Source organism: Pipistrellus hanaki (genome assembly GCF_964339955.1).
Source record: "Pipistrellus hanaki genome assembly, chromosome: 2".
Taxonomy (NCBI): Eukaryota; Metazoa; Chordata; class Mammalia; order Chiroptera; family Vespertilionidae; genus Pipistrellus; species Pipistrellus hanaki.
The window spans coordinates 171,970,679-171,994,480 of NC_140504.1; the positions used below are offsets into that span (position 1 = coordinate 171,970,679).

The 23,802-nt window shown below is 38.5% G+C and overlaps 1 protein-coding gene across 2 annotated transcripts in view; it reads right to left on the minus strand.

Annotated features, from left to right (window-relative positions):
* Positions 1-2,801: 2,801 nt before the first annotated feature.
* FOXJ3 (forkhead box J3) overlaps positions 2,802-23,802 on the minus strand; it is a 121,687-nt gene continuing 100,686 nt past the window's right edge. For both annotated transcript variants that reach the window (XM_084874567.1, XM_084874566.1), the window contains 7 exons: positions 22,104-22,232; positions 17,968-18,142; positions 14,392-14,856; positions 10,371-10,472; positions 9,541-9,732; positions 8,246-8,353; positions 2,802-5,845 (listed from right to left, as the gene is read on the minus strand). In XM_084874567.1, the coding sequence (XP_084730693.1) occupies positions 5,730-5,845; positions 8,246-8,353; positions 9,541-9,732; positions 10,371-10,472; positions 14,392-14,856; positions 17,968-18,142; positions 22,104-22,232 (1,287 nt within the window). In that variant the 3' untranslated portion in view covers positions 2,802-5,729. The remainder of the gene's footprint in view (positions 5,846-8,245; positions 8,354-9,540; positions 9,733-10,370; positions 10,473-14,391; positions 14,857-17,967; positions 18,143-22,103; positions 22,233-23,802) is intronic.

The window sequence follows — 23,802 nt, forward strand, 5'->3', positions numbered from 1 at the left end:
GCACAGCGGTTGAAAAATCGCTGGTCTAAGGCCCTACTTTGGCCCAGTAGCTGAGGTAATAGCGCCAAGGAACTGACAACATAGCATGGAAAATAGTGTAGACATTGATGCTGGAAGGCCAACTTCTGAAATCCCCGTTCTACTGCTGCTATTATTTCTACCACTTATGGGCGGGTGACCCTGGCAAATGACTTCATCTCTTTGTAGCTTACTCTTCATTTGCAAAAAGAGGTTGATAATAATAGTATCTACTACACCGTTATTTTGAAGAGTAAAGATGATCATCCACATCAAGGGCTTGGAATAAGACAATTAAGTAACAAGTAATAAACGGTCGTGAGCTGTTCTATTCTGTACTCCTCAGGTCAGCATGGCCGAGGGGCACTGCTTGAGTTGGGAGTAAAAACCAGCTCTGATCTGGGGTTGAACTGAATCCTGGCCCTGGTGCTGCCACTTACCAAGTTTGTGCTTTGCATGTTGACTACTCACACACCACATGGAAGGAGAGACACCGGGAGGTAAGTTAAAAAGCACTCTTGAAAATCCTTTAGGAAGACATCACGTTGGGGATAAACCTGCCATGTTTCAAAGCCCGACATGGCCAGTTTTTCTAATTCTTTATTATAGTCCGTCTTTCAAGTAGCTGGCTTGCATGCAAGGGTGGTGCACAGACCACATGCATCTGTATTCACTGCACATACTCAGTGGCGAGTTGCTCAAAAGAAAGATACATGGAAGCAGTACCTGTTAGGATCTCAGGTTCGAATCTTCCATCTCACACTCACTGAGGGGCACATGTTTATCACAGGCGGATACTCACTACATTACTTAAGATTTCCATTCTCTCTCTGTTTGGCCAAGTGGATATAACTGAAGTTGTGTGCGTTAAGCGAATGCATTCAGGAGGCAGCTGCATTGAGACTTACCTCCTCTTCTGTAAAATGGAGTAATAACTGTGTACTACAGTGTCAGGTTCTTGTGTACATCAAGCAAGACAATGTGTGTGAGAACTTTTAAAATGCTTTTCAGGTAAATGACGTTCTCCACTCCTCCTCTTCCCTCGGTTTCCCCCTAACTGGCTGTATGACTTTGAGCTAGTCATTCCCTCTCTGGGTCTCAGGACTCTCAACAGCAAAATGTGGGGGTTGTTATTAGACGAGTTCCAAAGCCCCTTCTAGCTTGCAACTTTCAAGATAGTTCTGCGATTCTAAGGCATTTAGATTGCAGTCAACCTAAATGCTGAGGTTTACATCGTTTTTCCAGGGCTTCTTTATCCAGGTGGTGAGGATTCACCTAAATATAGCAGCCCTCCGCACACTGTAACACGCTGAAGCCTTGAGAAGGAAACATGCACCATAATGATCTTATTTACCTTTTCCATTTGATCAGCACAGAGGTGTACTTCACTGTGCCTGAATCAGTCCATAGTGACCACGCTTACCTACGTCCCTACCACAGTCCTTCAGACGCTCTGCTGATGACCACTCTTCACCTGCGATGGGAGAACTCAGAGCTCCCTCCTGCAAGAGACACACACTGGGCAGGTAGGCATGCTCCCCGGCGTTGGGAAAATTCCTTTTTGGAGGGAATTAGTGTAAAAGGAAATGATCTTTGGAGTGAGGCCCCATCTGTAAAAAAGTAGGTACCTTTCCTGGCAGCATTGTATGGGTTCTGTTAAAAGTAACACGAGGCCTTGGGCAGGATCACGGAATGGTGGGAAGCACTCACCGAGTGAGACAGACTGCAGGCAGCTTTAAGTCCACAGCCACCATGTTAGTCTCCCCACTGCTTAGCCGATTTCCACATCGGTCAGGGGATTCGGATCCCACTTCTCATGGGATTTCTGTGTTTGGTTGTTTACGAGCAATCCATCACTTCTCCCGCTTCAATCCCTCCCCCCCACCCGCCCTGCTCATCTAGCTTCCAGGCCTGGCTCACAGCAGTGGGATTCATAGGGTCTGGGACCCTTTGAAGACTCGACTCAAATTGCCCATGTTCACACTGAGGCTCTCCTAAACCACTGCCCCAGCCCTGCATGACCTAAGTCCTCACCACCAAAGCCTTGCCAGGGCACCTCCAGAGTAGCCTTCCCTGGGTTGGCATTTGCTACCTGAATGGGTTAAGTCTGTATCCCCTAAAGACAGAATGGTCTCATCTCTGAATTTCTCATGGGAAGATCTGGTATAGTGTGTGCTCCACTTCAACCTTTGGAAATAGCTCTCTGGAAAGGCTGTGCTGAGGGCAAGACTGAGGACAAGGGGAAGGCTGGGATGGGGAGTTACCCGGAAGTAACAGAGGATGGTGTAAAAAAAAAAAAAAAAGACAATGGAGTCAAATGACCTGGATTCGAACCTCAACTCGGCCACTTTCCAAAAAAAGAATCTGGGTAAACGACTAGACCACTGAGTTTCCCCCCAACACTATAGGATGAGGATAGCAATGTCTACTGAGCACAGCACCTGGCATATACTAGTACTTTTTTTTTTTTAATGTCCCTGGTGCTGCTCCAAATATTTAAATGCGTTAAATTAATATCACTTCAACTCTAGGAGACATTATCCTCATTTATAGGCACTGTAAATGAGGGAAATAAAGACAGTGAGGGTCAGAGAAGTTAAATAACTTCCTTAAGTTCACAGAGCAAGTGAGGTGTTCAATAAATGGCAGCAATGACTGTTTGGAGGCAGCAATACATGGGACAGAGTCTCTGAGACCACAATTATGGACTGAGGGGTTTCCACATCTGGACTAGTCCCAATTTTATCCCCTTAATTGTAGCAAATTACATAGAAGAGTCAGTGTTATAGAGTTAACATTATATATTTATTTTAAGTGCCATTCATGCATATCAATTCTGGCAGCAACAATTCTAATGACACTTGGGATATTTCTTTACAGCACTAAACAGTACAAAGAATGGGGTGCCGTTCATCATACGGGCAAAATATGAAATCGTGCAATAGCAAAACTGTAGAAACATTAAAACACTGACTGTCCAACAGCAGTACAGAGAGCAGATTGTGTTTGCACAAAAAGCCAATGCATTTTCATCACATATATACAATATAGATATGTACACATCATCCTCTGAAGGAACAATATCAAAATACTCTATTCCATTTGAAATAATCCCGATTGATTCCCTCCCACTTCAAAGGACATCTGAGAGACACATATTTACAAGTACACACATGAATACATTTACATTTCAAAAACTACCACAAATGCCAGTCGGATTATTCTCCTGGACAGAGTATTCCCATTTGATTATATGCATTTATTATTCTTTCCCCCAAAAGTCTTGTCAATTTAAGCCCAAGACAGAACTTACTCTGAATTAATAACTACCAACTGCAATGGCCACTAGAGGGATGCTCTGCACCTCACCCGGGAGCCTGGCCAGGCGCAGAGCCTGCTGAGGCCTGCCTGGGCTCCCAGGTGACTGAATCACAGAGGGGGATGGGTGTGGATGGGGGCTCTGCCTCCAGTGCCATTCTTGGTAAGTTTAAATTCTTATAAAAATACTGATCACTGCAAATCAGATTGCCAAATAGGAAATTAGCTTCACACGATTTGAAAAATCTTCATCAGTGGTTTCTACTCAAATCATTCAATATAAGAGACTGCATTCCAATAATACCCAAATTGTTTAAAGTGCATTTTGCTCCCCAAGCAATTAGAAGTTTCAAAACAGTCATTTTGGTATCTAGAAAGCAGTGACTTGAACAGACTATTGAAAATCTCTCACACACACCCCTTTATCACACGTTTACTCTGGAGGTTGCTATCTCATCTTGCTTCTGATCTGTCTAAGAGGGGCCTGTTGGCTGCCTTGCCAGAATCCTTTGATTTCCACCGATCCAGGGGCTGGAACTGAGCTTCCCTTTTCATGCCAAGCAGGGTCCAAAAACAGGAACAAAAAGCCCTTCCTTTCTCCCCAACCTCACCAGCCTTTACCATGGCTGGCTTCCCAGTGATTCACTCAAGGAAACACTCCATTAAAAAAACAAACAAAACAACAACAACAAAAAAAACCCACACTTTGTTCAAATTCTCTCTCTCTCTTTCTCTTTCTCTCTCTCTCTCTCTCTCTCTCTCTCTCTCACACACACACACACACACACACACACACACACGTATAGAAACAAAGATGTATGTTCAGTTCAAGTAGAGATTATTCAACCACAGAATCACTAAGCTAATTAAAGTGATTTAAGCATGGCTGACAGAGATTAGAGATGCTAAAAAGCAACCAGTGAGCAGTTACTACTCCTTGATCTGATGAAACATATTTTCCCATTAGAACTGAAAGAAATTCTGTTTTGTTTTTTTTTTGTTTTTTTTTTTTGGTCTAAGGAACCAATCAAAACCTATTCATTTTTAAAAACCTCATTTCTTTTAGAAAACTAAGGCAATACATGCAAAGTAACTGTGATATGATATGAATCAAAACAATAAAGAAAGAACAACTAAGAAAAACCTCTAAGAGGCAGGTTGCATTTTGAAATGCAACCAAATTCAGGTTGCAACCAAATGTCATGCAACCTCAGAAACACAGGACAACAGACACAGCAGGCCACTAACAATACGTGTGTCTCCATCCTCCTGTCAGTGTTTCCTAAATGGAAAGAGAACGAATTGCTTTATAAACAATCCCTTGCCATTTGTTGCCCAAATGAATGGATTCAAATTCTAGAAAGAATCCTATTTAACTAATATGTTTCAGTCAGCAGGAATGCTAAGATAGAGAAATATACTCACATGGTATGAGGAGTGATGGTCACAAGAATAACACAATCTCTCTGATTGTCTTATCTGTAAACTGTTATCAAGAAAAATATTTCTGTGCTTTCAGATACTCCATTTCTCCTTAAATCCAATTAGAGCTGAGCATTCACAGAAGGTAGCAATAAATATTAAAATAACACTTTTGAATAATAAATAAGTGGAGATAGCAATCTGTTTAAAGAGCCAAGCAATGACCAGCTTCTAATCAATCAAATAAATTTTAGAGCTATTATAATGCAGACTTAAGAAAACAGACACTGACAAGATATAACATAAATTCTACAATCCCCAAGCATCAAAACAAGTTTGGTCAGTTCTCAACGTGCCCCTTTGGACTATCAACAGTTCTCAACGTGCCCCTTTGGACTATCAGAGAGTATCAAATTCTGGGCTTTTGACTTACCCACATTTCTGAAAAGATTAAATAAAAGGAACTGGGCTTTTAAAAAAAATCTATTTCCTTTCAGTTGTTCACATCAGTTAAAAGCATCCTGCAGAAAATAGCCTAACAAGGAATAAAAACTCACAGTAACTTTCAAGATCTAATAATCCAATTAGAAAAAAATTGAAGTCTTTCAGTAAATTTTGTACATATATTTACACATTTGTATCTATAAACTGCTTGCAGCAAAACAGGCTCTGTCTGAAAAATCAGTCTGGCACTTGTGGTCAACATCAAATTGACACAAATATGCAAAAGCTGTTTAAATCACACAACAGTTAGGAGCTACACAGGAGAGCTGTCAGGAGACAAACATGTAGTACTTGTTTGGGTCAGATAAAAGCAAAGTTATCCAGCTAAAATCTTTTTGATTGTCTTCAAAAGAAATTTGTATAACATTGGTAAAGTGATTAGCAACTTTCTCAACTGGATTCTCTTAAACCTTTCCCTTCACTGCACAGAAAGGTGACGCTGGGGGCTGAGGTCGCAGAAACAAGCTCTACACAATTGAATCCCAATCGAAGTCATCCTGGATGTCATCGGGAGGCAGCGCGCGCCGCATCTGGAAGGCTGGGGAAGGCATCATGTGCTGCTGGTTCATAGCTCCGTGGTGGCCTGGAAGGAAGCAGGCGATGTCAAGAGTGACCAGTACTGAGGAAAGGAAGACATAAACAAAAACCTACCGAGAGCCAAAACCGGTTTGGCTCAGTGGATAGAGGGTCAGCCTGCGGACTAAAAGGTCCCGGGTTCGATTCCGGTCAAGGGCATGTATCAGGGTTGCGGGCACATCCCCAGTAGGAGGTGTGCAAGAGGCAGCTGATCAATGATTCTCTCCCATTGATGTTTCTAACTCTCTATTCCTCTCTGTAAAAAAATCAATATATTAAAAAAAAACAAAAAACAACCTACCGAGCACTTCCCATGTGCCCGGTACTCAGACACTTTATCTCACTAAGACACCCAGAAGCCTTCTACGAGGTGTCTCTTATATTTTCTTTTATAGATAAAAGAGACTGGGTTGAAAAGAATGAGCAAGTCACTCAAAGTCATACAACTAGTAAGAAGAAGAAATAGGATTTTTACTCAGTTCACTTGACTCCAAAACCAACACTCTTCCATTACACCAGGCTGCAGAAAAAAAAAAAAAAAAAAAAGGCCTGAAAGGAGTGGTGGAGTGCTGAGGCAGCCATTTCCCTCACAGTCTGTTCTGTTTTGGTTAAGTTTCATACATGAGCTGGCTCGCTTGGGAACGGTAAATAGGAGAATCATGTTAGTGTACCACTGGTCACACTGTCAGTGTACTTCCTCAGCAAGTTCATTTCTGTGCCACCGAGTAACAGCGGTGAGCACAGAGGACATGCACACGCTGGGTGCCGTAAGCCCGGTGGAGGACACCGCAGATACACCTGCCTCCTCTCCACATGCTCCCCTTCTTGGATCAGTGTGGCCATGCACTATTTGTGCTCCCCAATTTTGGTGCATTCTGCCTTTATCTCCACAGCTTTGACAAATGGCCTTCCAAACCAGATTCTTTCTTTAAAAATAATTTTTATTTATTGATAGAATTTATTCTTTTACTAGGAATTAAACATGTCCTTTAACTGTGGTAGAATTTTTAAAAATATATTTTTTTATTGATTTCAGAGAAGGGAGAGGGAGAGAGATAGAAACATCAATGATGAGAGAGAATCACTGATTGGCTGCCTCCTGCACACCCTCTACTGAGAACTGAGACCACAACCATTTCAGTCCCCAGGCCAACGCTCTATACACTGAGCCAAATCAGCTAGGTCGGTTGTGGAATTTGTACTGATTATAGTTTTTGTTAGTATTCTGAATACAAAGTTTCAAGAAATCTGCTGCTAATCTTATTTTTCTCTTAAACCCTTTATCTTTTAATGTACAATTTTATAAAATGCTAAGGTTTTCAGTATATCACAGGATTGCAGAAATGCCTTGTACTTATTTATTTTTAATGTATAAATTTCTTACTATCTGCCAGGCACTAATGTAAGCAATTTACATACAATCCTCATTTAATTCTCTTAACAAGGCTAGAAGTTAGGTAGTGTTATTAGCCCCCTTTTACAGATAGGGACACTGAGAGAGGAGAGTTAGGCAGCTATCAAGTGTCAAAGCACCAGGGACTCAAACCCTGGGGATCTAGCTCAAGAGTCTTCACTACCCTGTTTTGCCACCTACAAGTTACTGGTGAGCACTGAGGACAGGGAATACATGTCACTTAGTCCCAATTCCTCCTCCTAACACTGTTGCCTGGCACACAGTTCTTTGGGAGTTTTAAACCCACTCCTCTGCATTACCATTTATCTTTTCTCAAATAGTCTAAGTAAAGGGAGGTGTGGCATGTAAGAAAAACCATGAACTTTGAATCTAGACATCAGAGCTTGAGTCTTAGTTGGCCATTTGCTAAAATGGTGGCTATGGACAAGTTATTTCCCCTTCTGGGCCTCCATTTCCCACTTAGATAATCCTTAAGGCACTCTCTACCTCTAAATTGTGCCTCTACTGCCCCACTAAGCAAAACATCCTACACTCAGGAACCTGGGGGGAAATTTTAGGGACTAGTAACTCCTGAAACTCATGTCTTCTATAAGGTACTTCCCTGGAAACTACAGCTGGGGGGACTTCATCCGCAGAATATACAGGAGCTAATCAAAGTAGATTCTTAAAACCTGAAGTCTATCCAAGTCAAATAGCCTCCAAGAGACTTAAGACACCAGGACACACCTTATGCCCCAACCTCTTAGAGACAGGGCAACAACTAGAACCATAGACAGCATCATGGGCTAAAGGAGACTTCAGGTCACATGGTCCAAACACTGAATGACACCTAAATCCTTTCACCAGCACTGGAGACAAGTAGCTCTCCAGATCTGCTCACCCCGCCCGCTTTAACAGAGTTCATTCCCTCTAAAGGCAGCCTCCCTCACTGTTAGGACAGCTCAAGCTTTTCAATATTAAGCTCTGAGTACTAACTGCAACACATCCAAGTACCTGTAATCGTCGTTCCTGGGGTGCTGAGTGCCTGTGGGATATGAGGATAACCAGGAGGTGGCATCACTGAAGGAGGGAGATTTTGCCTGGAGTCTAAGTACAAATTTCCTAATCAGATTTTTAAAAAGAAAAGAAAGCATATTACCATAAGTAAAACAAACCAAGCATTAAAATGTTAATAGAACTGCTACCTAAGACTAAGTTAAGCTGGTAAGGTGAAGAAGAAAAGGAAAGGAAAACTTACTCCTTTCAGTTGCTAAACCTGCCAGGGTGGTGCTAGCTTTTTATCACAATGCCAGGGCTGGGTGTGAGTCCACTGGTACTAATTCTGGCACTGCATCTAATTCTCTGTAGCTTGCAGACAAGTTATATTTATTATTGTTGTTACATACCTCATTACAGGGTAAAGCCATTTTCATCACTTCATCTAAGCATCCCACTACCCCACATGAGGGTAAAACATTTGTCTCCATTTTATGTGATTTAATATAGTGCACAAATTTTGAGTCCAGAGTGAAACATCAATGGCACTACATACCATTATGTCTACTCTTAAAGCAAATTTTCTTCAACATTCTTAGAAGATATATAAAAATAAGATTTTCATTGCAAGTATACACAAATTTAAGTTGATCTATCTTCATAACTATGTTCTTATAAAATGTAGCTATCTTGAAGACATTTAATTCTTGTTTGACAACTTAAAAGATCACAAAGGAATATCAAATGTAAACAATAATCATATAAATCTTGACCAAAAAAAAATTTCTTCATCCTAGTTTTTCTAAGATATACCTTAAATACATAATTTGATTTCATTCATTTCTTAGAAATTAAAATATATAAATGGGTCACTGTCACCATTAACAATGTACCATGTTGCCTCAGTCACTAAATTTCATATGAATGAGAAGAAGAAAATCCAAAGAAAGATGTACATCACATGATCTCACTCATTTGTGGAATATAATGAACAAACATAGATCCAGAGACATAGAAGCATCAAACAGACTGTCAAACCTCAGAGGGAAGGCAGGAGAGTGTGGGAGGGGGAAAGGTAAGAGATAAACCAAAAGACTTGTATGTATCCATATAAGCATAACCAAAGGACATAGACAGTAGGGGGTTATGGGCATGTGCTGGGGAGTGGGAGCAGCTTGAGAGAGGTCATGGGTGGGGGGGGGGGAGAGACAAATGTAATACTTTAAACAATAAAGAATTTAAATTTTAAAAATAGGAGATGAAGTTTAAAAAAGAAATAAAGAGAAAAATCAAGAAGATAACTAAACCTGTACCTGTTCCAATGTGTTGGGAGGGTTTTGTTGGATGCATGGCACCATGACAGACATTTTGCTGAACATTACTCTGTGAGTGGATAAGGCCAGTTTGTGTAAAGAATTGATTAAGAGAAGAACAGAGATCAGCAAATTGAACCTGATCTAAAGACCAGTTCTTGAGATCTGCCTGTCTCATACTCTCCATCAAACCTATGAGAAAAACATTGGAAATATAGTTAGTACAGTTCTGTAAATACTGCAAGGAAAACAGCAAGACAATTTTTTTTCAACCCTCAAAATTTCCACTGGTGGTGACTTTCCCATGCAATGAAGAATGACATCATAAAATTATTCAAAGTCTGATTCCTTAAAATGTGGCCAAATTGTTTTCAGAACTCTTGTTTGTGGCCGAAACCGGTTTGGCTCAATGGATAGAGCGTCGGCTTGGGGACTGAAAGGTCCCGGGTTCGATTCCGGTCAAGGGCATGTACCTTGGTTGCGAGCATATCCCCGGTGGGGGGTGTGCAAGAGGCAGCTGATCGATGACTCTCTCTCATCGATGTTTCTAACTCTCTCTCTCCCTTCCTCTCTGTACAAAATCAATAAAAAAAATAATAATAATAAAAATAATTTTTTAAAAAAAAGAACTCTTGTTTGTGACCCTCTGCTTAAACTGGCCAAAAGACTTAATTATAAATTTTACAGTGTTGTTTGTAAGCATACTAACAATAGCAAATAAATAAAACACTATGTAACGAGATGTTTATTTAAATTATAAAGAAACTTATAATCTACTACAGAAAACAGGATGTTTATGTGGTTATATGTCAAAAAGAACTAATACCCACCTTGGAACTGTGAAAGGTCTACATCTGACCAATTAACACTGCTAGCAATTCGACAGCTTTCTTTTAGCATATCAAGTGTTGCATACCAATCATTTGAAACACCTATAAAAATAATATTGACAATACTATGAATACTGGATAGTGAAAGTTTGAAGTATATGGTATAGGGAGACAATGAATTGACCTTGTCCCTGACATTGGCAGATCCCTATCCAGTTTTACAAACGAATTACATCATGTATTGATTGGGGCAACTGCTCTGTGAGACAGGTAGGGAGGCTATTCTTTCTCTCCATTTTACAAATGGAAACAAAACACTAAACCCAGAGTGGTCAAGATCACTATAACAAAGACTTCAAGCCAGGGCTTATAAGCTCTAGAAAGCAACCCATGATGGCACCTGAAAATTGTCAAACTTGGTAACTGCTCTTTACGTTTGTATAGTACAAATGATGACCAGGCAAGCCAAGTCCTACAAATCCGTATTTCCCCCAACATAAAGTTCATTTTCCTGTCTTGTTGTGACCTTCAGAAGTACGTTCTTTATTACTTAAAGGCAGGGTCACATTTAGAAGCAATGTGCAGTTCGACTTAAAAGCACTGACTAAGGGAGGTAAATTAGATTGTATAGCAAGAGATGTTTCTTACAAAGCAACCTTAAGAGTGAGAAGTGCCTCAACACAGTTCTCCTGTCAAGGTAGCAAATTCTGTGACTGCTGCCCAAATTACTCTGTTTTCAGGATCTGCCAGAAACCAATCATTGTCTCACTAATAGAAAGAGGCTGGTCAACCTTTAAGCTCTGAAAGGTCAGAGCCAACCACACCCTATCTAATTGAGACAATAGTAACTGAGGCAGCTTCCCCATCTTGTAATCATGTAAATCCTTACTGATATGATAATCTGCTTATTACCTGCTTAAGGGTACTGGGTGTTTCCCAAAGCTGCTTGAGGGTACTGGGTGTTTCCCATAGCAGCCTCAATAAAAGGGATAGCAAGGCCAGAGCCTAGAGAGTCTTCCCACTAGAGGTTGACTCCCGCCTGGCCCCCCATTTGTCCCAAATTAACTCTTTTCTAGTCTCTCTCTTCATTTTAGTGTGTGGCCTCCTCCAGAAACCGGACCCTGAGTGGGCCCTAATCAAGCAGGTCGTGTTAAGGGTTCCCACAAGGATCACCCCTGGATAGAAGAAAGTAAGAACTAATTAAAAAAATTGTTGCTACATCACAGATAACTGTATCAACTACTGGCTACTTGATTTACAAACTTCTGCCAATTATGGATTTCAAAATAAAATAAACAATGAACCAGAGATAGCATAACCCTACCCCTCTTCAGGCAACACATTAAGTTAGAAAGAAATATGTTTTGGGGGGGGGGGGGGGGGGAATTAATGCCTGAAGTGAGCCACTAACATTCAAGTCTATCTGACTTTCAAATCCTATAACAAATGCTGATTGGAAACACAAAATAAAGCAATCTCTGCAAGAGAGAGTGGCTGAGCAAACACCTACTCACTCAGTAAATGTTTATTTTAATTCTTTTAGAATAACTGGTGTTATAGTCTCTGAACTCTGATGGGCCAGGAAATAAATTCCAGTTCCACTACTTATTAGCAGTATGATCTTGAGCAAATTGCTTAATTTCTTTGACTTACACTTTTCCTACCGAATGATATAATCTACTCTTGATTTAAGAGATAATGTACCTAACTTGCCTTGCACATATTCAGCCCTCAAACAACTAAGTTCCCTCCATTCCTTCCCTGTAAAAGACAACTTATTATTCCCATCTTATAAATGAAAAATTTATCATTATAAGAGACTATTATCACAGCCACAATCTTTCCTAACTCCCAAGGTAGAAGTCTATTTTCATCCTCTGACCAGACACCACTGGGATAACAGGCCATTAAGGGCACATCATAGGTTGCTTTCAGCTATAATTGTACTTTTTTTCTCCCCAGCAATCATTAGACCTAAAAATAAAAGCATGGGGGTGGGAGGGGAGAGAGAGAGAAGAGGAGCAGAAAAATAAAGCCATGTATAAAATGGCATCTGGAATAAACATTTAAGAGAGAAAGAGAGAGAGAGAAAGAGAGAGAGAAAGTATGACCAGAGCATCACAGCCTTCTACTGATGCCCAGATTCTACAATCATTAGTAAATCCTCAATATCATATTTAAAACAAGCTTACATTTGTGAAAAATGTATAGATATTAAAAGGTAGGCAAGAGTGACTAAAGGGGGCTATCTTATATATCTTTTCCTCTAGGCAGAGATCTAAAAAGAACTTCAAGATGTTTTAGACGATACACCATCAAAGCAGGAACTATACCTAATTTTCAGTTTTATTCCAGATTTTATTCTACTTAGAATTAGTAATAGACAACAAAATAAATTGTTAAAGGAAAATCACTAAATTCCAAATACTCTGGCATGCACTTTTTACCTTAAATCATTTAACACCCCCCAAAAAACATATTATTTTTTCCACATTGTAAATAACAAGACAGTTTTAGAAAAATTTAAGATATAAAGCAAAATCAGAATATAAGAGACAGTATGCACTACCTAACTCATTTCCCTGACAATAGTTTAACTGCCTGAAACAATGGTCAATTTTTAATTGGTGAATAAGAACTACATTGTCTAGCACTAAGCAAGTTTTCCTCCAGGATAAAATCTCATCAGTGATATGACTGGTAATTGGACAACCAGGCAAGACAAGAGAAGGATCTGTACTTTGCACAACTCCCAGGGCTCCATTCACCTTGCAATCTATCTCTGTGGCACCCCTTGGGAGTTCTGCAGTGTAAAGACTGCTTGGTTTATAAGCAATGTCATGCCAGTTAAGCATCTCACCAGAAACCATCAAGACCTATCTGAAGAGTAACAGATTTTCAAAGCATCAGGGTTTAAAAATGCTTTCTTCCTTTGCCAATATACCTACCATTCCAAAATGGGCTACCTGGCAGGAATTAAACAAAGAAAGAAAAAATGGAGATATTCACTGAATGCTTAAATACAAGGTACTGGACTAGGCATTTCATATTTGTATTCTCAATATGAAGCTTATAACAACAATGTATGGCAGTGTACTTTATTTTTATAGATGAGAAAACAAGACTAAAAGAAGTTGAGAATGCACCTGAAGTTGTAAGTCATAATGAGGATTCAAATCTCTCTTCTATATCACTGAATCCTAAGAGATTTTAGACAGACTGTGCATTCCTTTCTTCTTCAAAATACAGCTGACCCTTGAACAACACAGGTTTAAACTGTATGGGTCTGCTCACATGCTGATTATTTTCAATAAACATACAGTTGATAGTATTTTCAATCCCTAGTTGGGGATCTGCAGTCACGGAGAGCCAACTATATACACTGTTCTATATCATTTTATGCAAGGGACTTAAACATCCATGGATTTTGGTAACCAAAGGGGGTCCTGGAACTAACCCCTATGGAGACTGAGGGATGAATGGGAAGTCAAAAGTAAAAGAGAAAATAGAAGAGCAAGAAGAATATTTTATATGATTCTTCATAATTTTTATTTACTTCAGAGGTATCTTCAGGAAATAATTTTTTGTGCTAACTTATAAAGCCAAAATATTCTTGAAGTTTCAGAATTCTTTATTTTCACTTCAATTTGTTATTTGTTAAATTTAAATAAAGTTGAATTTAATATTAAAAAAAAAGTCATACACAGATTTTCAACTGGTTAGAGCTCCTCCTAACCCTTGACTGTTCAAGGGTCAATTATACTCACAAAAATAATTATTTTCCAAAAGAACATAAAACCTTGAAATCTGCAAGGGGTTGCTGAGTTTGCCAATATTGCCATAACACATTTTAATCAAGAAAATCTCCAGTTAAATCTATGGACTAAATGAGTTATAAAATCAGGATTAGAGCAAGAAAACACAAAAGGAGACAGATGAAGAGAGAGTTGGTAGTAAATCCCAGATAACAAAGGACAGATCCTAAATCACAATTAGCCAGAGTCAGGAGACAAAAACTTACCAGAATTACAGGATACCTGTTGAGGGGGTGGGGGTGCCTGATGTGTTAACGTCTGATGCTGATGGTTCGAATGATGCTGCATGTGTTGATGTGGAGAGGGGTGCTGGGAATGAGGAGACTGGAGCTGGCTGTGTTGCTGTGGAGAGGGGTGCTGGGGATGAGGGGACTGGAGCTGGCTGTGCTGTTGTGGGTGCGATGCTGGATGCTGGGGACGCTGCGGATGCTGTGGTAAACCATGTGGTCGATGGGGTGGATGTGGAGACGATTGTGTGTGTATCTGGGGGTGAGACAATGAGACTTGTGCAACCGAATTACTGCCTGTGGCATTGAGGCCACTGCCATGATTGTTGGACAGGTTGCTTTGGTTGCCGTGTGGGTGAGAGCTCACTGTACTGCTAGGAGAGTGCTGATAGGAACACGAAGTATGGGATTGCTGGGAAGACTCCGAAGGGATGTTCATCAAACCTAAAAAGTCAGAAAAAGCAAGCTCACTTACGGTCAGATTGCAGTTATATTTCATAACAAAGGTTTGCAACATTAGAGAGCAGAGGCATAAGCTGTCGAAGGCAACTTTGTTTCAGTTTAACAAGTGCTGATGGCTTTGAAAGCCAATAAAAGCCCCTAGGCAGGAGAAAAAGATGTGTTGATAGAACATCCACCACCCACTGGGCTTGGTAACTGAGAATAGTAAGAAACATCATTCCTTGCCCTTGAGTAGCTTATGCTCTAGTAGAAGTGAGACACTTAAAGAGATCATGTCCATACCCAGTCTGTGTGGCTCGGTGACTGAGTGTTGACCCATGAACCAGGAGGTCACAGTTCGATTCCAGGTCAGGGAACAAGCCAGGTTTTGGCCAGTAGGGGCATGTAAGAAGCAGGCAATTGATGAATTTCTCTCATCCCTAATGATTCTATCTCTCTCCCCCTCCCTTCCTCTCTCTAAAATCAACCAAAACATACTATTTAAAATAAGAGATTATGTCCAACAATATCAGTGGGGTACAAGAACTTTGTTTTTTGCCTATTCAGGTAGGAAGGAGATGGAGATATAGAGAAGTCTTCCCTGAAAAGGCAGTATCTGAACTGAGTCTTAAAAGACAAAGACTAAGCAAAACAAAACAGCCATCTCCATTATTCTTTTTCATTACTCTTATGGAACATTCTTCTTTTTTTTTTTTTTAATATATATTTTATTGATTTTTTACAGAGAGGAAGGGAGAGAGATAGAGAACTAGAAACGTCGATGAGAGAGAAACATCGACCAGCCGCCTCTCACACCCCCCCCACCAGGGATGTGCCCACAACCAATGTACATGCCCTTGACCGGAATCGAACCCGGGACCTTTCAGTCCACAGACCGACGCTCTACCACTGAGCCAAACCGGTTTCAGCCTCTTATGGAACATTCTTGAAACACAGTTTAGGAGTTAAGATTACATATTTTATAGCACCAGAAAGTAAAGTCTCTGCACTGCACTTGGAAACTCTGGAAAGTTACTAACCATTTCAGCTCACAATTACCTTAACTATAAATGGCATGGTAATAGTATCTACTTCATAGAGTTGTGAGGATAAAATGCCATAATGCAAGTGCAGGCTGCAGGATGAGCTCAGTAAATGCCAGCTTTTATGTTGATGATGATAATGATGATAATGATGATGATGCCAGAAGTGCCAAATATTAAAAAAATGTATGTTTGGTTTGCAAGTGAACACTCATTTTAATAAATCTATTGCAAGTATGGCTAATACCATGTCTTGCTGAACCAAACACACAAAAAAATGTTACTACCGGTAAATGAAAAATAGAATACTGCAACATAGTGTCAGTCAATAAAAGAATCCAACTTTTTAAGCAAAATAAAAGTATTCTCATACTTAATAATGTTAATAGTCAATAATGTTAACAGTAAAATTGTAGTAGAGTACATTGTAAGATAACCTTAAAACTTAATACGTTAAGGTTTTATAGGTACAAAAGTTAAAGTTCTTGCCTTGGCCTGGAAAACTGTCATTTATATGGAATCTATAGTTATTACAGTAAAATGAAAGAAAGCAGTGATTTCATTATATATGTCCAATAAAGTCCTGGCATTTTAAGTGAGAATCTAAATATGATCCATACCAACATTTTCAATCCCAAATTATTTTTAAATCAAATGAAACAAAGTATCTTTCAAAAGCCCAATATGTAAAACTGATAAATGTAAAGTTTTCTTTTTTTGAAGTCAGGGAAGGAACACTGCTAGGTCTCCCTCTTCATCTGCATAATTTACTCCCTCAAGACCTTCACAAAAGCCAAGGACTCCAAAGAGAACAATTTAAAAACCAATCATGTAACCTACTCTTATTTGTTTTACATACAGGGATGCGGAATTCTAGAGAAGTGGAATTAACTCAGTTGACTTTTATGGTAGAACCAGGACTAGACCCTAGAATTCCTATCAATGCTCTTTTTGTTTGATTGAAATAGCATTATGGGCCTACAGAAATCTTCACCATTGTTATTTCAAAGTTAGTAATTTTCTATTATGACCACCAAGGTTGGGTCTGCTTAGAAAAGTCTTGTATTAGTTCTTTTTATACTTTTATAGATAGAAAATTTAAAACAAAATTTTAAAGAATACATGATTCTTCCTTTGGCCAGAAAAACAAATTTCCTATATAAGCTATTGATATTCACTGATATATGTAATATTTGTATATAACATTAACTTTTCACCATAATCTGACAATCACATGTATTAAAATGTAAACTCTGTAAAGATCAGGATTTTGTCTAAAAGATTTTGTTCACTGCTGTAAATAGGTAAACTCTCTGAGTTGAGTTATAAATAGTTAATCTGTCAAACAAACTAGGAAATATTTCAGCAGTCCAGTTCCCAACAATACGTGATTAGTGTCAATGTGTGACGTGTTCTTTGGAGAAAAGAAAATGTGACATCTTGATCCTATTACATGATTGATTAAAATTAAGCCAGCGATTAAAGGCATAGTAAAATATAATAGCAGCTTAATTATCATTTAGTTGATGTAATACTGCACCTCAACCAAAATCACTTTTGGCGTTAAAATCTGATTTAAATATGTTGTATAAAACAAGGACCCAGAACATAACACTAAGCAATGTGTTCACTTTTAAGTGCAATTCGTGAAAGTACAAATTTGGTGCTAATACTTATCTCTTTGCTAATACCAGTCAGAACAGAAAGGCAAGGCACATCTATTCTGTGGTACAACATTTACTACTAAAGTGATTCACATGGCAGACAGCACTAATTAGCCATGGTAGTCTTTCCCAAGTGGCACAGATGCAGTACCAGATTCTTCAACACAACTCTAGGACACCAGTAGACCAAGTGAAGTAGGCAGGCAAGATGAAATTTATCTGCCATTCTTGTGTTATAATAAAATATACACAGAGCATAGTAAAGACACAAAGAGCATTCAATCCTGATCATGATGATAATGTTCTAAGATCAAGGAAATATAACAGCTGCTATGTGAAAACAATACTTAAAAGAACATTTTACAATAAAAATTTACTTTACAGAAAGTATTTAAAAAAAAACTCACCTTGTTGACTAAGTGACTGCTCAAAAACTGACTTATAAAGGCTCCGAAATGAGGCACTGAGATCTTCAAAATTATATTCTGAGAAAAGTAGTTGTTTGTCTCGTTCTGGAAGGTTGTACTGTGGCTGCTGCTGGGGAGTTAATGACTGAGAGACTGGTTCTGGATGATTTGTCACCTAACATTAAAAGAGAATACTACTAATTTAGTAGCTCTATATCAGAATTGAGTTGTTATGTAAAATATTTCACTGGGAATATTAAAAGCTTTTAGAACCCAAAGGAAATATTTACTTCCCAGTCTGTGACTTTTCTATCCTCTGTTTAAGTTGGGGGTGTACATAAGGTACAGACCACAAAATTGTTAACCTGGATCTTGAAGAACAATAGAAATTTAATCTACCTCCCTATTTCACAGAAGAGGAGAAAAGAGTTCAAAGAAGATAAATGACTTTCTCAAGATAATACAAGTATGTGATTAACTAATAAGCCTGGACAGTTTCTGTAGCATCTTCATTTGATTTCTATAGAAACAATTTCATCTCAAATGCTGCTATATTATGAAACTACCCTGTTTTCCCAAAAATAAGACAGTGCCTTATATTAATTTTTTCTCCCAAAGTTGCGCTAGGTCTTATTTTCAGGGGATGTCTTATCTTTCCGTGCGCTAGGTCTTATTTTCGAAGGATGTCTTATTTTGGGGGAAACACAGTACCAACATTTCTTATTCATTTATTCAATTAATCTTTAAACATTAAAATTCAAATACTGTGAGTACTATAATCAGTTTTTGTGGCACTGCCCAAAACAGCAAGGAACTTTAATACATCTAACTCATCATTTCTAGGGAAAAGTTTTTTTATTAAATGAAATGAAGCTGAGGGGAAATGAGAAATGAAGGATAAAAGACAAAGTAGTTCTGAGAAAAAACAAAATACAGGTTGTGGCTAAGTTTGATTTACAATTGTTTGTAAGGAAATAATACAATAGTCTAGTCTCTCTCTATAAAACCCTAATATGCAAATAGACCAAACCGGGGAACAACCAAACAACCGGTTGCTTTGACGTGCGCTGACCACCAGGGTGTGCGTGCACGGAACATGGTGGGCATCCGCCACAGCAGGGATGCCAGACCAAGGCTGGATGCTGTCATCGGGGCAGGCCTCTGGTGGTTACTGAAAATTTTTTGCTCCAATATACCACCGTCCCACCCAGTGCTTGCACCCACTGCCAACACCAGAGCTGCTGCTCGCACCCACTGCCGGCACCGGTGACGGCCCAGATTGCCCCCGAGAGCTTCTCCACCTCCCCCTGCTCCTAAGGGGCAATTAGGGTAGCAGCCACTGCTCGCACCTCCTGCTGGCGTCAGCCCCAGTAACTGAACAACGTCAGCAGGAACAGCGCCATTAGTGCATATGAGCAGAGGGACAGAGCTGCCAGCAGATGCTGGAGGGGTCAGATGGGGGCATAGAGGATGGACTGAGACCTGTCCCTGTGCTCACCACAGCCTTGTGGCCCACAGTTCCTTTCAAGGTGCACGAATTCATGCACTGGGCCCATCGTTAATAATAATACAAGAATAAACTGTTTTGTGGATTCTCAACTATAAACCTACTTTTGCCTCAACCTGTATATAGATCAAGAGCTTGAGCTATACAAGAGGTTGAAAAGCACCAGAAACATGTATAAAATAAAAATTATCTCTGAAGGTAGCACAACTAGAAAAGAAAAAAGATCAGCTGTGTCTCTTAAAGGCTATATCAAGGAGTGGTAAGCCACCATTTATTTAGTGAACACTGTGATTATCCTAAAACAGGGCATGATGACTGGTCTTATGAGGAGCAAATTCTCATCAAACATCCTATCTTGCTGGAGGCAGCTATGGGGCAGTTTCTTGTCAACCTCACCATCTTGCAGCAAGTTGCTCAGAGACAGTTTCTCATCTGTCTCCCTGTTTCCAGTGAGACAAGGGACTTTCCACTTTACTCCTGTAGGGTACAGCTACAAGTTATACAATTGCTTAGCTGCAGTCTAGAATTTGTTCTTCCACTTATAGTGACTCCTTATGTAGTCTGTCATCTGGCTCCTCTGATTAGGGGTTGTCCAATGGGATGTGACACCATACCGATGTGGCTTATACTGTCTGTATGAGGAATGAAACTGTCTCAGTGTATCTGGGATTTCTGTGTCCTTATAAGCTCAATCAATGGACATGTGATAAGCTCAACCAGCAGCTGACAATGTACTGTGGTTTAAGGAGTGCTCGATGACCAGCTGGATATCTTGTTGTTAAATGAAAAAAGCTGTCTACAATGTCTTTCTTTTACAAAGGAGTTAAACCTTCTTAGGCATACTGATATAACAGACATGTTTGTTCTTACTTCTCTCTTAGTTCTATAAATTTTAAAGTTTTTTCCTTATTATTTTTTGATATAATTTAGGGACTCTGTGCCCTTTAATTTCTTTTGGTTTCAAGATTTTCTATATTTAAATTATTTTCAAAACTACTTAAAATCATTAAATCTTTGCACAGTTTGCTTCAATACTCCAAATAGTCTTTTAATATCATGACTTTCTCATTACTGAGTGCTTTAATTCACCTCTTGATCAGCTACAAAAAAAAAAAAAAAAAAAAAAAAAAAGACTTTTTTTTTCCCAGTAAGAGCATAAAAAAGCAAGGGTAGAATGTTTTGTAAGCTCTCTATAATGTCTTTTAGCTTCACATATAAATGAGAATTTGGCTGGGCATCAATATTTATAATCTCAAACCTATTAACTAAAATTCTACATCAAGTTTTCCATTACCTCCTGGCATTTAGTATTAGGAAAGGAAGTATGATTTATATTTATTTGAATGTATCCCATTTCTGTTCTCCCAGAGTATTTATATGAATGATTACTTCTGAAATTTTAAAATCTGTCTTGATGTGTTTAGGTATACGTTTCTTTCTCCATTAACTTTTTCAAGAACTCAGAAGCCCTTTTAATCTCTGTTTCTTCTAAAGATAGCTTCTGTGCCAACTATTCTTAATTTCTTCTTCAGGGATACTTATAATTCTCAGTTCTCCATATCTATTCTCTTCTTTTACATAACTACTAGAGGCCCAATGCATGAAATTTGTACAAGGGGCTCAACCCCTGCCATCACAGTGGCCACCTCTGCCTCAGCCACCACCACCGTGGCTTCATCCAGAATGTCACCCGGAAGGAGATCTGGTCTAATTAGCATATTACGCTTTTATTATTATAGATTCTTTTTTTATCTGTTTCTTCTTCATTATGAGAGAATACTATTTTAATTCCCCTTTTCCCCAGAGCATTGATAACAGTTTTACAGAATCACGTTTCTTTTTACCTACATTAAACAGAATTTTAATTCTGCTCTGAGTTGTTTTCCTTGTGTTATTTTCTTAGTTCAGTCCCCACCTCCATCCCCATTTTACATATTTGTCCTGTATAAGTTTTTACGTCTTTACTCATCCTGGTGAGTGATCTGCTACCATCAAATTTATACCAAGAAAGTGGGGTGGATGGCTCTTAAGACTCATTCTGTCTACTGGTGAGGATAGTTACCTGATGATTAGAAAAGAAGTATCAGATATCTCAAGGGCCATGTACTCATATAATAGATAATCAAATCAGCACAGGAGCAAAAACACTCACACAGGTCCCTTTGTTTTCCAGACAAAAATTGAAATACAAGACTGGTTAACAATTTGGTAGCAGGTTCATTCTAACCTTTGAGATTTATAGAATCCTCTTCTCAAATCTACAGCTGGAAATAAGGTGATATACACATACAACCTCTAGGCTCTTTTACCAAGGACTAAAATATAGCTATGCTAGACTGAGAAATAATCTTTCTTCTATTCCAACTGCTCATCACTTGGACACAAAACACATCTAGAAAACCGAAATATATAACATAGTACACAATCATATATTTGTATCTAACTTGGTAAAATACAAGTATCCAATTAAAACACTATCAAGGTAGAAATAAGCTCGAGTTATCTAAGCTAATGAATTGATCAGTGAAAAATATACATCTTCATTTTTTATTAGCATTTCAATTACGTTTGGTTGGTGTTAAGCATTAAATGAGTACTCAACAAAGAAGTTAACTTCATCAAGACTTACCGGTGTATAACTATGCACACTTCCAACACTATTCAAATTAACAGATGCCAAACTCTGGTCTGAGAGACTGTTGTTAAGGCTACTGCGTGGACTATCACTACCATCCTGCTCAGTGTTGTACAATGTTACCTAGATTGAAAAGAAAAGCAACATTTGAATAAGTAATTCTTACTATAAAGAGTACTTTTTTAAGCAACTCTACAAAAGTACAACTAGCTGCTGAATATGAAATAAAAAGTTAGTGGTCTTTTCTTTGGTGCCTACCTACCCCAATTCCATGCCCAGCACTGCTAACTCCATATTCACTATGAAATAATTTACTCTCAAACGATAGGTTATATCCTATCCAGAGAAACATAAATTCAATTTACTATCAAGTTATAATTAGTTCATCAACTTTTGGTAAGTGAATTACAGTAGACTTTAAATATTTCTACAAAGCATAAATTTATTTTTACTCAAGCTTTAGCAAAACTCCTGTTCACTATCATAATCTTAGGCATCAAACAAAGAACACAAAAAATAGAATTTAAAAAAATCAGATATCAATGTTTATAATACTGGAAATTGGACACTCTTTCTAACACATTTGCAAAATCAGATATATGATCTAGTTTTTTAAAGTAATAATAAATAATAATAATATGCTAATATATGGTGGGCAAAAGTAGGTTTATAGCTATTCATATGGAAAATACAATAATTAATAATAATATAAGAATAAACTGTTTCATATACTCATAACTGTAAACCTACTTTTTCCCACCCTGTATATAAGCATTAGACATGAAGGGCTATATATCACAATGTTAACAATGGTTAACTAGCAGGAGCTGGGTATTCCTGAAGACATTTATCACAGACAGTATGTATTTTTACAATGCTCGTTTGTTAATAATAAGCATAATTTTTTATTAGAAATAAACAAAAAAGTTTTTAAAAGTAGCCTAACTATTCTTCCCTCAAGGTTCTATTCAGATGCCACTACTAACTTTTTTTCTATGGTCTCACTTCTGTGGAAAAAATTAATACACGAGCTTTTTTACCTATTACTAAACTGTTAGCTCCTTGAGTCACCAATAATATACATAGTACAGTGCTTTCTACTCAGTATATAATAAATAAATATTTGCTGAATTTAATACCTAATTGGGCTATACTATTTTTCTCTCTGTGCAAAAAAGCAGTCATGCTCAATGCTCACAAACATTTGCCAGAAGAGGCTGGCTGGGTATGTTGAAAACTAGGCATATATCCTTCTACACTTAAGGCAAAACAAGACTGTACCATATTCAAATACATATCAGCAGGGAACAATTATGTATCTAGGAACTTATAGGGAAGAAGTATACAGTAGTACCCCCTTAAACAGTTTCAGTTACCCACAGTCAACCACAGCCCAAAAATATTAAATGGAGAATTCCAAAAATAAACAATTCATGAGTTTTAAATTGCGTACTATTGTGAGTAGCATGATGAAACCTCGAGCTGTCCTGCTCTGTCCCATCTGGGAGGTGAATCATCCCTTTGTCCAACATATCCGCATGGTGCATACAGTACAGTAAGACATTGTGAGAGAAGAGATCACATTTATATAACTATTCCAGTATACTATATAATAAAAGGCTAATATGCAAATAGATCTAATGGAGGAACAACTGAACAACCGGTAGCTATGACATGCACTGCCTACCAGGGA